Genomic DNA, 12,941 nt, shown 5'->3' with positions numbered 1-12,941 from the left:
CTAGAGAAACTCATCCTTCAAAAGTATGGGACCTGACCTAGGTGGGGAGCAGCTTCAGTTTCACCAGCCCCTTCCCCCACCATACACACAAAAGGGCAGGTCTGAGTTCCTGCCTTAACTGAATTCTGCTCAACCTCTTCCACCCTTCAGAACCTCTTCTGGTGAGGCCACTCTGTACACTATGGCCATGGAAGAGACATGCCTCAGGAGCCTCAGAATCAGCCATGATGCCACAAGCCTGAAAGACATCTCAGAAGGTTTCAGAGGGAAGCACAACGGAGACAGGGAGGAACTGTGTGGTCTGTTCAGAGTACAGCTTTCTCTGGAGATGGAGGCCCAAAGGGGAGGCAGGGTTTACACAGAGACATCACAGAAGGCAGGTTGGAGGAGTGTGCTAGAAGCAAGGGATCAAGAAAGCCAAGGAGCCAATGTCCCCGAAGCAGGTAGCTGGGTGGAGAGTTGGAGTTATGGTAGTAGAATGAGTCAGCATACTGCTCTGCCATTGACAGGTGACATGAGTTTGGGTAAATCAATTAACCTTACTTAGTCTCAATGTCTTTACCTGCAAATTGGGGGTAAAAACCTAACCAACTGCAGATCATGCTGTAGTAAAGTAGTGAGAGTCCAAGGAGACTAAGAGGTGTGGGGATGGAAAGAATTATTATCATTTTTTTTTAATAGAGGAGAGCACTGGAACCTGCTTCTGAAGAGGGGGTCTTGCAATTTAAGAATGCTCAGAGACTGATCATTCCGCCTTCTCCTGCTTCATTCTCAGCAGCCATCTCTGCCCAGCCTTGAAGAACTTTTGGTGAAACTGAGAATGCGAGTAGAGCAGGGCAGTTTAGGACAGAGGCCTCAGCCCAATTCTGGCCCGGAGAAGCTCCCCCCAAAGTGAGAAGTGTCCTGATGAAAAGTCAATGGGAGGAGTGAGACCTAGGAGGTTATGGAGGTGCCCAAGGGCTCTTCTGGCCAGCAAGGTACCCCAAAAGGATTCCAAAGACCAGGTACCATAGTGTCACTGAATATCTTGTCAGCTGGGAAGGGGTCAGGTTGGTCTCCCTTGATACTCAGAACTGCACAGCTGGCCTCTCCCCTTTCCAGAGGAGGGATCCTTGTTGGCACTGTGGGAGCAGATGAGCCCTCAGCAGGTCACAAGGAGAGCCTGTATTCCCTTCCAAAGGCACTCCCTGTTGAATCCTCCAGATATAGGGGGTAAGTCGCAGACAGATCAAGGCTGGAACATCTGGCAGGGTTTTAAATCCATGTTGATTTGGAGAATACTTTCAGGCTTCAGCCTGGTGCTGCTCCTGCCTTATCATCACTGACAAGGTTCTGCACCCAGGTCTGGCTTCCCCTGATCCTCCTTAGCTACTGTAGCCAGAAGTGTGGGTGCTGGGTCTGCGGAGCCAAACATCTGGCAGATCTGGCTGGCTGTTGGGCAGCATCACAGGGCTGCCATCCCCGGGCCCGCCACGGCCCTTCCAGGAGGAGCTGCTCTGGTGGGAGTTGGGCAGTGATGGGTCATACACTGTCTCCTTCAGCACCAGCCACAGAGTGTCTCGCTTCCCATTCAGCTGGCCCCACTCAAGTATTGGCTGGTCAGTGTCATCCAGGTCTTCTGGAGAGGCACCCATGGAATCTGGTACACGGGCACTGGGCTCAGAGGTGCTAAGGCAGGTGTCATCTGAGACGCTGAGCCCCTCCAGGGTGCTGGCCGAGGAGCAGAAGCCATCAGGAAGATCTTCAGCCTTGAGCCTGGGGCAGTGAGCCGGGGTTTCTAGTGAGGCCTGCAAGGGCTCAGCCTTCTGCCCTTGGGAGTCCTGCCTGGCCCCAGTTTTAGGGCTGGGGCCAGCCTGTTTATAGGGAGAGGAGGTCTGCAGGGCTGGGCACTGACTGAAGACTGCCTGGTGGTCCAGGAGCAGATCCCTTGGGGAGGCAGGGGCTGGTGGTGCTCGGGAACAGCAGTTGCCATCATGAAGCTGCAGATCCTCTGAGAGTACTGAGGGCCGGTGGGATAGCTTGCTGGTGGCTGTGCTAGTGTCAAAGCTGGGGTTCCGGCGCCATGCCAGGGGCTGAAGCTCATAATACTCGGAGCAAGACCCAGGTACCCCTCCTATTGGTTGTGACTTTTCTTCATCAGGCTCCCCACTTCCAGCGTCCCATGGCAGATGGGCACAGGGCCAGAGGATCTGTCCACAGTTCTTCTCTGGCCCGAAGAAACAGCACAGAGATTGGAAGAAGAAGCTGGCAAAGCCACAGCTGACGAACTTGACCATCATGAGGATGATGCCCAGCTTGAGATAGAGCAGCACTGTGGCAGGCAGCATGAGCACGCCAGATGTGAACAGAGCAGTGGTTCCCACTGCTGTGGCACGGCTGGTCTGGCGCAGCAAGAAGGCCACGCGGCTCAGGCGGTCAGGATGTGGGCACAGGTGATAGGAGATGCAATAGTTGATAGTGAAATCTACTGAGAGGCCCACAGAGGCAGAGAGAAAGAGGGCCTCGGCAGTGTTGAGCTGCCATTCAAGTAGAACCAGAAGTCCTACAGTGAGCAGTACAGTGCCTGCCACAGCTGCCACAGAGAACAGACTGAGTGGAACATTCCAGGTGCCCAGCAGCAGAGTGGCAAAGGCCAGTGCCAGAGCCAGGCCCAGCACCACAGCAGGTTCTGTGCTCAGACTGTGTTGCAGGCTGTACAGCTCTAGGCGACTGGTGAACCAACCACGGCGGAGGCTGGGAGGTGACCTGCCCAGTTCTGCTGCCAGCCAGCAGCTGATCTCGTTTGTAGAAGTGGTGGACATGGTTGTAGTCTGGACTGTATGGGAAGTTGGTCTGGAACTGCAAGACAAGGGCAGCCAGGTTGCCATGGGTATCAAAACGGAGTCCCAAGTCGCGGGTGCCATCAGGGCTTTGCTCCTGAGCCATCATCTTGAGGCAATGCAGGAAAAGCTGGGGGGCCCAGGGAAAGTCTGACTGACCACAGCAGACGTTAGGTCCTAGGCGGGCACAGGCCGGGCTCTCTATCCAGTGTTGGAGGGCCTCCATTAAACACAGTGTGGGCCAGCCCTCTGGCTGGGTGCCAAAGAAGCTCTGATTCCGGGCTCGGTGACAGAGTGTCAGAAGCCAGCGCTGGGCTTCTGGACTACTGGCTGAGAAGTCAGGGTCGGTCACTAGTGAGCTGTTGCTGCGAGGGTCCAGGGGGTCGCTAGTGTCCACCGGCAGGATTCCCCACACCAAAACCACTGGCAATTGGCCGCCCTCGTCCGCAGGCAGCTGTTCAAACAGGAACTGCTGCCGATACTCTGCATCGAAGCGCTCGAAGGGGTGACTAGGCCTGAAGACCTGACCGCCAGCCGGCAGCAGAATGGGGAGTTGCAGGCGGGGACTTACGCCGCCGATGTAAGCTCCCCCTGCCGCCAGCGCCGCGAACCAGCAGATCCAGATGTAGCGGAACTTGATGACGCCACAGGGCAGCAGACGCTGAAAGAGCAGGCGCGAGAGAATGGCGATCGCCCTCCGAAAGCCACGGAACCGCCGGTGCAACGCTAGCTCAGCCGCCAGGGGTCGCTGCCGCCCCTTGGGCCCTGCGCCCGGGGCACACAGCCGCGCGCCAGGTAGCGCTCATGGAGTACCGCGGAGGCGGGCAGCCAGACCAGTGTGAGCGCCATGTGCACTAGCACAGCGGTGCCCATGAAGAGGGCGAAGCAGCGCACTGCCGGCAAGCGGCTCAGGTAGCTGCCGTAGAAAGCCGCGCCGGTGGTGAGGCCGGAGACCAGCAGCAGGTAGCCAAAGTGGTGCATCGTGCGGCCCACGCGCTGCGCCAGGCCCCCAGAGGGCACCTGGCTTTTGCTCAGGCGCCATAGGTCGTAGAAGATGAGTGTGTGGTTGACGTAGACACCGCTAAGCAGGATGAGGGCTGCCAGATTTACAAAAGGGAAGTAGGCCATGCGGAAGGCAACGTGGTAAAGAAAGAAGGCCACCAGTAGGAAGCCCAGCACCCCCAGCATAACCATGAGCGTGATGAAGAGTGAGCGCAGGTAGAGAGCAATGCTGAAGAAGATGGCAACCAGGGCCAGCAAGGGGTACACCGTATCCAGGGCCAGATAGTGCTTCAGCAGCTTCTGCTTGATGCCCAGGTCCATGCCGGTAATGGATGTATAGTTGTCAGAGAGGTCCCAGGGGTTGACTAGGCCATCTAGGTAGATGTCCATCATGGAGGCACCCTTTAGGGTGGGCAGGAAGAGCAGGCTATATTTGAGGGAGGGCACCTGGTAGTCAGCAGTCTGGGGACTCAGAAAGTCCCTATCTAGCAGAAAGTGAAGGAGTTGGTAGATGGCACTGCTCCGGGAGCACTTGGTGGGAATCTGGGCACAGTGTGGGGATTTGTCATGCCCAGGTCCCAGACAAGAGGGTACCAGGACACCACGATGGTAATAGGGGGCGCAAGCCCACAGCAGGGCCAGTATGCGGGCTGCATCAGCTTGGGTAGTGTCCAGGCAGGAGGAGCGGTTGGAGAGCATAGCCAGATAGTTGCCCAGCGACCAGCTGGGGCAGCACTGGTTGGCTGCTGTACGCTGACATAGAGCCCCAAAGCGGGGATGGGAGCGGATCTGCTCCTGTTCCATGCGACACATAGAATGGATGGCATGCAGGTTCCACAGGCTGCCCACAGTGGTGGACATGAACACCAGCTTTGTGTTGCTCTTCTCTGTAACACACCCCCTTGGAGCTCAGCCCAGGTTTTGGGCCCACCACCAAAGGGAAGATGCTTACCCAGGGCCACCAGAGGGGTAGAGTCCCAGGAGCCTGAAACCCATTCCTGACTCCCTGATCCTGTCCCTGTGCCCACCCCCACCCAGCTTGATCCCACTGGCTTGGAGTATCTGGGATCTGCTTCATTCTCCCAGCTGTAGCACAACACATTAACTTGAATGTGACCAGCTGGCTGCCTTCTCCTTCTGTCTGCCCACATTTGTTCTGGGCCTGCCCATCCTACTAGGTAGGGAAGGGACCACCATGGATACCAGGGCTGGCCAACCTGTTGCTTACCAGGGGGGCCGCAGAAGAAGTTCTCCTGCCCTCTGTCCTCAGGGGGCTCCACCATTCTCTGGGCCCGGACCACACTCTCCTGAGCCTTGTCCCAGTGTACAGGATTCAGAGTGCTATGGGAATTCAAGCTGTTCAGATCAAGGTCTGGGGAAAGGGAAAGCAGGTTCCTGGCGCCTGTGAGAGCCTGCAGTGCTTTCCACACTTCTAGCTTTCGTCCAATGTCTGTATCCCGAGGCTCAAAGCCCTGCAGGGAGGTGGAGAGGAGTTCTCCATCTGGGCTGTTCCCAGCTCTGCCCCTTTGGTTCCCAGTAAAGGGTTGGAGAAGTCAGGTAGCTGGCTTCCCAGTAGTCCAGCCAGGGTGCAGAGGAGGATGAAAATTCTGTCTGCCTTTTGACACAGCTTGATTTGAGAGTGTGTGTGGTACAAGGGTCCAATTTCATTTTTTACGTACACTTCCAGTTTTACCAGCAGTGTTTACTGAAGAAATTCATGAGGATTCTAGCATTTAACTGGAATCCTTAAACACAACAGGGACCATCTGATCCTGAGGTCACTTCCCGTAGGGTGGCACCTACTTTCCAAGGGCAAGGTGGCCCTGGTCACCATGATGGAGAATGAGAATTGTGTGACTCGGGAAGACCTTGGTCACTGCCCTGTTTGTCGTCATGTCTATAAAGTGGAACAGTGAACGTCTGCCCTCTCTGGGCTTTGTCTGTGGATGGAGTGAAGCTCCAGGTGCTCAGAATGTGATCCCCTTGAATCCCAGAGCAGCTGTCAGGGCTCCTCAGTTGCTCCACCCTTGAGCCAGTCTGCAGACCCAGAGCCACCTGAACAGTGGGGAGAGAGGTCCTCAGGAGGACCTGTACCCTGCCCAGGTGCACTGGTCTCTGCCTCCCGCTGCTCCCCAGAGGGAAGAGCAGTAACTTCCTAGGTGACTGGTGGTGGGGAATGACTGACAGTCACTGAATATGAACTGATGATAATTTCTAAGGATCCAAAGTGTTACTCCAACCATGCAGCAAATGATCTATGGAGTTTTGTCTCTGGTCCAGTATTTCTTGTGAGAAATCCTTTACCCTTAGGAATCAATGTGGAATTTTAGGTAAAGTGTTTTTCTGTTTTTTTTCAAGTTGTTATTATATTTGTTAAATATTATCAACTTTATTGTGATACATCAGTAATAATATTGCTAGGCTGAGTTAATGTGTTTCTTCAGTTTTTTTTTTTTTTAACCTGGAAATTTATCTCTCTCACCACAATTGGGTACTATTGGGACAACTTAATGTTTCTAAATATTTTTTAATTTGTTAATGGACCTTTATTTCATTTATTTATTCATTTATTTGTTTATTTATATGTGGTGCTGCGTATCAAACCCAGGCCTCACATGCCAGGCAAGTGCTCTGCCACTGAGCCACAACCCAGCCCAAACGTTAAATGTTATGAACACTTTCAAAGACAGACTGAGGCAGAGCTCACCTGACTATTTCCTCTTAATTGGTGAAAACAAAACTGCAAACACACAAAGTGGCAAAGTCGGTGCCTGTGCCCTGCAGTTGTGTCCTATGGATGAGTTTCTAGTTGGTTCTATTGACCACTCCACTTGAGGTGTGATGACTTTAATGATGTGCTTCTCTTCTTCTGTAAGTTCTGCCAGTAATTATAAGTGTACACAGTTTTCTCAACTCAAGCCCAACTTTTGGATAGAGACAAAATAACACTTAAGAAAACTAAGATCCAGACAAATCTGGACTAAGTTTTGCTGCCAGTCCCAAAATCTCCTCTTGTTCTGCTAAAGACTTTCTATGTTAGATGCTCGGGGGCCTGTCCTTCAGGATTCGACACTTACATGGCATTCCTAACTGCACTTCCAGGACTCCTTCCCTGTGGGTCTAAGAGCAATGGCCTATTCAGGGATGGGTGACACACGTGGTCTGGCTCTCCACGCTTCCTGTCAGGAGCAGGCTGGCACAGGAGAGCTGTCTTCAAGCCAGCAACCATTATATGAGGAAGATAAACACTTGAAAGTATTAGAGTATGACACATAATGTTACTAAGCTACTTAAAACCTCTAGTGACCTGGCACAAACCAACTGGAGAGAGCAGGCATTCATCACGGTCCACGAGAGATTAAGGCACCCAGATGCAGGGCCCCCGGGAGACACAGAGGCCTTCCTTCAACTGGAGCACGTCTGTGTCTCATGGGTTGGATGCTCAGTCAGTGAGTATGTGCATGAAGCACAGCGGCAGCACAGAAGGTTCAGAGCAGCCCCATGGAATCCCTCATAGTCAGAACTGTGCCCCGCAATATTTTGCTGGTTTAAGAAAAGGACAAGGTCAGTCTTTCTCTTCATTTAGAACCAGAATACTTGGTGGGTCTCTGAAGTTAGGAGAGACTGAAGCACAGGCAGCATGAAGGCACTTAGCACAATGCTGTGGAGCAGGGCGCGGATTCTTTTCAACATGGATTTTCCACATTTGTTTCAAAGTGCATTCAAATATCTAGAAAATAAAAAATAAAAATAGAACTCTCCTTAATACACCTGCACTAAGCTCATTTCTCTCAAAAGAGACAACTACTCTTTCAGTCTCTTTCGTACTGTGCAGATGTTCACATGCAGAGGAAGTCCAACGGCATGTTTTTTATTTCTTATTAAAACACTGTGACACTGCATGGATTTTTAAGTGAATCTTAAATATGCCTTAGATACCTGCACAAATGAACACAGCTTGAACTCACTCTTTCTTTAAGAAGTTTGATAATGTTCAATTGGGTAGATGGACATTTAGGGATATTTTTAAATAACAACCAAAATTTTCCCACTCCTTGGACATTGAGATTTATTTTCAGAATAGCACTGCAATCTAAATTTTTTCATTTTGTTTGTCTGTTTTTTTTTCTTTTTATTTATTTATTTTTAATACAGAGGATGTAACCCAGGGTATTTAAACACTAAGCCATATCCCCAAGTTCTTTTTCATATGTTATTTAGAGACAGGGTCTCACTAATTTGCTTAGGGCCTCTCTATGTTGCTCAGGCTGGCCTTGAACTTGTGGTCCTCTTCCTTAGCCTCCCAAGCAAACAGGATTACAGCTGTGCACCACCATGCCCAGCTGCATATATTACATGAACATGTATATCAGCATCATTAGAGTCCTAGAAGTGAAGTTACTAGGTCAAGGAATCTATAAGTAATTTTGATACAAATTGTTAGTCAGTTTCTGTATCTGACTAGCAGAAGGGGTGTATGCAGGAGACATCCTACGTGCATGAGAACATCAGCCCATTCCTGAAAGGTGGGGGAAGCAGATGGAAAGCTGGGTGGGTCCCTCCAGCGTCTGATGACCTCTGTCAGCTCAGAACTGTCACCAGCTTTGTGGTGGCAGAATGTAATTATGTATAATTTACCTAATTTTACCAGATTTTGCATCACATACAGCACAAAAACTGGTGAATTCAAACTTAATTATTGGAAGGATCACTTCAGTCAACATTTTCTCCATGTCTTTTTCTCTTTCTAAGCCCAATATTTAGCCAGATATCCATCTCTGTGAATCAGCACAAATGGGCTGAGGTTTACATAAACAAGAGTCACAAATTCTTGAGCACTTACAGCTATGGAAATGTTGTGGAAAGAGAAACTTGAATATAAAGAAATAAATCAATTTACCCAATGGAAAAAAAAAGAAAAGATAATATCAAAAGGAGAATGCTTTGAGGAGCCTTCACCTCAGGGTGTGTTTTGAAGAGGAGCTTGGAGGTCGGAAGGTGGAGGACATGCTGGTGATTTTTGTGGAGGAGGAAGATCATGTGGCCACTGGCCCCACCCAAGACACTCTGGAGCACAGCATCTCGAAGGACCATGACAGGGAAAAAAGTCCATCTGATTAGCCAGTTTTCTGACTAAGAGTAACAGTACCTGTACCTGCTAATAATTTGTGATGTGTTCATGCTGCTGATATGTTAGATGTAAAACATTCTTATCAAGATATTGAGTATGAAAAAGAAGAGCAACAAGGGAAGGATGTGCCAGGCAGACCTGGCTGTAGCCTCCCCCACCTGGAGGCTCTGGGACGGATGGTGATGGCCTGGACCACCGTGAGGAGACTGGTGGTGCAGATGGACAGGCACCAGGCCACCCTCTGCAGGTAAACAACAGTTTTACAGTTTCCATCATCTTGGAAGATTCTCAAACCAAAAGCTGCTATTATCTTTTGCATTCCCCTGCAAAAGAGCATTAGGAAGTTCGTAAAAGTCAAGTGGATGAGAAAAAGGAACACTGATTTCTTCTCAGAGTCCACTGAGAAAATGACTATATAATTCATAAAGACAGAAATATTTCCCACAGTGACAAATCCAGTTTGAAAGAGGAACATTGTTATCCTGATCATGTTCAAAACCATTTGTAATTTTATGAACATAATCACTTCAGTTCTTTGAGATTCTTCCTGAGAAGAACATCGGGTGCACTGATAGTAGCCTGCAAGTACAGTCAGGTCAAGCACATTCCTGCCGCATGGAAGACATTCATGGTACATGCAGTGGACTAGAGCTTTGCCCAAGAAATCTTTTTATTTCCCTGGGGCACTCTTTGCAGGACATTGTATACTGTTAATGGCATTTGTTGAAGAAGAAACAAATATGTGAAGTTGCAAAGCAGACTCTATTTCTGATTTCCACATCACCAAAACGGAACTGCTTGTTCAAGTCCTTAAATATCTCTTATAGTGTGAATCCCAGCTTCTGTTGAATTCATCCGAAAGATCCCAGCTTGAACACGTCCCTGTGTTTTCAACCTTAGTCTACCAGATCCCATCAGTCAATTCCAAATTCCACTCATCTTAACTCTCTTCCTCTGCAAAATTGAACACACACTCAAAATCTTATGGGTCCAACTCAACAACTCTCATATTTAGCAATATTTGTTTCTTCCATAATACCTCTTCTATGGTTTACTGTATACATCTCCCTCATTTTTACTAATTAAACCACTACTGAGTCACATCCTATGTCCAGTTTGCATCTTTGACTCGTGTATATCCCAGGATTGTCTTTTAAAACTCAGAATGATTCTGCTATTTCACTCCTTATGAATTTTCAGGAGAATTTCCTCACATGAACATCAAATAAACTGCAAAACACATGCTACAGCACCTCAACCGTCAAAGGTTAGTCAGACAAAGATCTCCAGGAAGATGCCTCCAACAAGAATCAGAATTTGAACTGCAGGGAGGCAGGAACCAGGAGATACCCCCTAGCAGTGACCCCAGGACAGGTCCGAGTCCCCACTCAGTGAACACAGGGTCTCTCAGGGAGGCCTGGAACAGGTCTGGCGTGTTGATATTTAACAAGGGGCATTAGGAGAAGACAAATCACTAGGCGTTGTGGTCATGCGCTGTAGAGATGGGAGTGGCTTATGGAGTAGGAATCCCCAGTGGAGACTGCTATAGCAAGGGGCTGGGGACACGGGGGGAGGTGTCTTCACTCAGAGGGGGTCATGGTGGCCACAGAGCTTCTGCAGAGCCCTGTCTGCAGTCGTCCTAGCAGCCAGATTCACCCACATCTGTCCTCTCCATCTGCGATGAGCAGGGCTGCTTTGACGTTATCACTCCATGTTGGTAGATCTCCTCCCTCCCTCTTACATTTACTTCCTTCTTTCCTCCTTTTCCATTTCTTCCTTCCTTCCTTCCTTCCTTCCTTCCTTCCTTCCTTCCTTCCTTCCTTCCTTCCTTCCTTCCTTCCTTCCTTCCTTCCTTCCTCTCTCTCTCTCTTTCTCTCTCTCTCTTTCTTTCTTTCTTTCTTCTTTGTCCTTTCTTTCTTACTATTTTTCAATGAGTTATAAGAGTTCTTTTAAAATCATTGATTGAAATGTAGCAGCTGCATTTAATCGTGGACTGCAGGGGAACTCACAGCAGTTGTGTACCTGTGTACACATAGGGTAGCTGGCATTCCCCTCCTCTTCTGCTTCTGTTTGGAGACCTCACATCCTCTGTTTTGTCCTTAAAAGAATATGTGGTGGGTCACGACAGAACATGCTTCCCCACTGTTCTGCAGAGCAGGGAATGCAGTCCTTCCTCCTGCTGTTCCTGGGGCCTGCTGTCCATCTTCCCTGCCTTCCCCACCCTTCCAAGCTCTGGAGATCATGGTTCTACCTTCAGACTGATAGGATTTCATTCTTTCAAATGAATTTCTCCGCCCTCATCTCTCACCTGGGACTCACCTCAGACTATTCATAAATGCCCCAGAACAGAAGAATCCAGACGTTTGACTGATGCTCAGAGCTGCACTTGTTCTGTGTACTTGGGATGCCTTTCCTCAGGGTTCCTCCCCACACCTGCTGCCATCTTCCAGGGCTAAATGTGTGCCTGTCTTTAAGCTCTCCAGCAGCTCCATGTGTGTGAACCTGGGCTAATGTGCTGGCTTAGTTCCAGGGAGCCCATGGATACCAGCCCTGTGTCTTCCCCTGACAAGCTGGGAGGCTGAGGTGTGCACCAATGTTTTCAGCAAAGTGAAAAACCAAACCATGTTGGAATAGCAGTGCTAACCAGTGGTTTTGGAGTAAGAATTGAAGACAACCTGGGCTGGAATGTCAAAATGGATTTCCAAAGATTCCTCAATGCCCAGTGTACTTATGAAGCACTTCCTTATTTTGGTCACCTAGGGCCTCCTTCCCATTTTCCTGGTCGTCTCTTCACCTTGCCACTCTCCAAAGCTCTGCCATGGATGTGAGGGAGCTTTGAGACACCTTCTGTGTCACTGTCTTTTCTTTTGGACTGACTAATGTGAACACCACTTGTTGGGTGGGGTGCCTTTCTGGAATTCCAAATGACTTTTGGAAACTGTTCACAAGGCCGTGTTCTGCCTTCCGATGATGCATGATGCCCCGTCTGGGTCTAACCTGATGACTCAGATAGCTATGCCATCTCAGCCCCAGTTTTCTCAACTAAAAATGAGATTAGTGCTGATGTTCTGTAAGACTAAGTTGGTTGACAGTGAACCAGTCAGATTGAACTAAATCATAACCTGACAAAATGCAAGGAATTTCCTGAAGAACACCTCTAGTTTTAGACGTACCTGTTTCAAGTGGTGCCCCATCAAACTGGCAGGTGGAGCATGGGCTTCACTCACACCTGTGATGTGCTGTGTCAGAACAGCAGAGCCTGTGGGGGTGCAGGAGAGCCCTCCAGGCAGCACCTGCAGAGCAGGCTCACCTGCACACTGAGGAGGAGACTTGATGGTGAGGACAAAGGTGTCCCTGTGTGAAACCCAGAAAGAGGTGAAGAAGCTCATTCAGGCTGACTCATGGTGGCAGCACGATGTAGTGAGAACACAGCTTCAGTAAAGTTTAAGAGCCAAAGAGCTTCTGTGATGCTCAGGTGCTGAGAGAGGCAGGGAGCTCACCTAGGCCTCGACCCCAGAGCTCTCTGAGGGCCTCAGTCCCACACAGGGGAACCAGATGAGCCTGGCAGAGCACCGGTGGCACTGCCTTCATCTCTGTACCCAGGTGCATATGTTTACAGACCAGATGAGCCAGTGTCCTGACTGTCACAGACCCTCTCATGTAGCCAAGGAGACAAAGCAAAACTCACACTCTGAGGAAATCTCACAGGGCACCTTGCAGCAGACAAAGGAGGTCGGCCCACTCACCTTGTTGTGCTGCAGACAGGCTCTGTGCTGGTCCTTCTGACAAGGGGCAGCTTCCCATGTCCTATTTGTACCCTCTGGCTATGTCGAGCCTTGCCTACCATGAACCACCACCAGGACTCCAGTTGTCACAGTTGACACCTGTCAGGGAGAAGCAAAGCCCTGCAGAACCTCAGTTCCTGAAGGACCACTTTCCCTCTCCCTCCTCAATTACTGCATTTCTTGGGCTCAGAAGTTTTCTGAGTG

General features: G+C 49.9%; 2 protein-coding genes and 1 pseudogene across 3 annotated transcripts in view; 1 reads left to right on the top strand and 2 right to left on the bottom strand.

Annotated features, from left to right (window-relative positions):
• Window positions 1–12,941, top strand: part of LOC306667001 (putative vomeronasal receptor-like protein 4) — a gene marked incomplete at its 5' end in the record, with an annotated part of 178,812 nt that overhangs the window by 142,508 nt on the left and 23,363 nt on the right. The gene's annotated exons all lie outside the window — the stretch shown is intronic.
• On the bottom strand, window positions 659–5,716 carry LOC306667004 (protein dispatched homolog 2-like; the record flags this gene model as incomplete). The annotated part of the gene is given in 5 exon segments (XM_079149241.1): window positions 659–2,783; window positions 2,785–3,551; window positions 3,554–4,708; window positions 5,050–5,345; window positions 5,625–5,716. Coding segments are annotated over 5 exon segments (3,729 nt in total). The 3' UTR covers window positions 659–1,364.
• Window positions 8,718–9,271, bottom strand: LOC306667003 (vomeronasal type-1 receptor 3-like; annotated as a pseudogene). The gene has a single exon. The product of its transcript is annotated as a vomeronasal type-1 receptor 3-like (transcript).

This window comes from Sciurus vulgaris, assembly GCF_902686455.1.
Source record: "Sciurus vulgaris genome assembly, chromosome: 7".
Taxonomy (NCBI): Eukaryota; Metazoa; Chordata; class Mammalia; order Rodentia; family Sciuridae; genus Sciurus; species Sciurus vulgaris.
The sequence above is the reverse complement of the archived record's forward strand: the minus strand, read 5'-3'. Positions and strand labels throughout refer to the sequence as shown.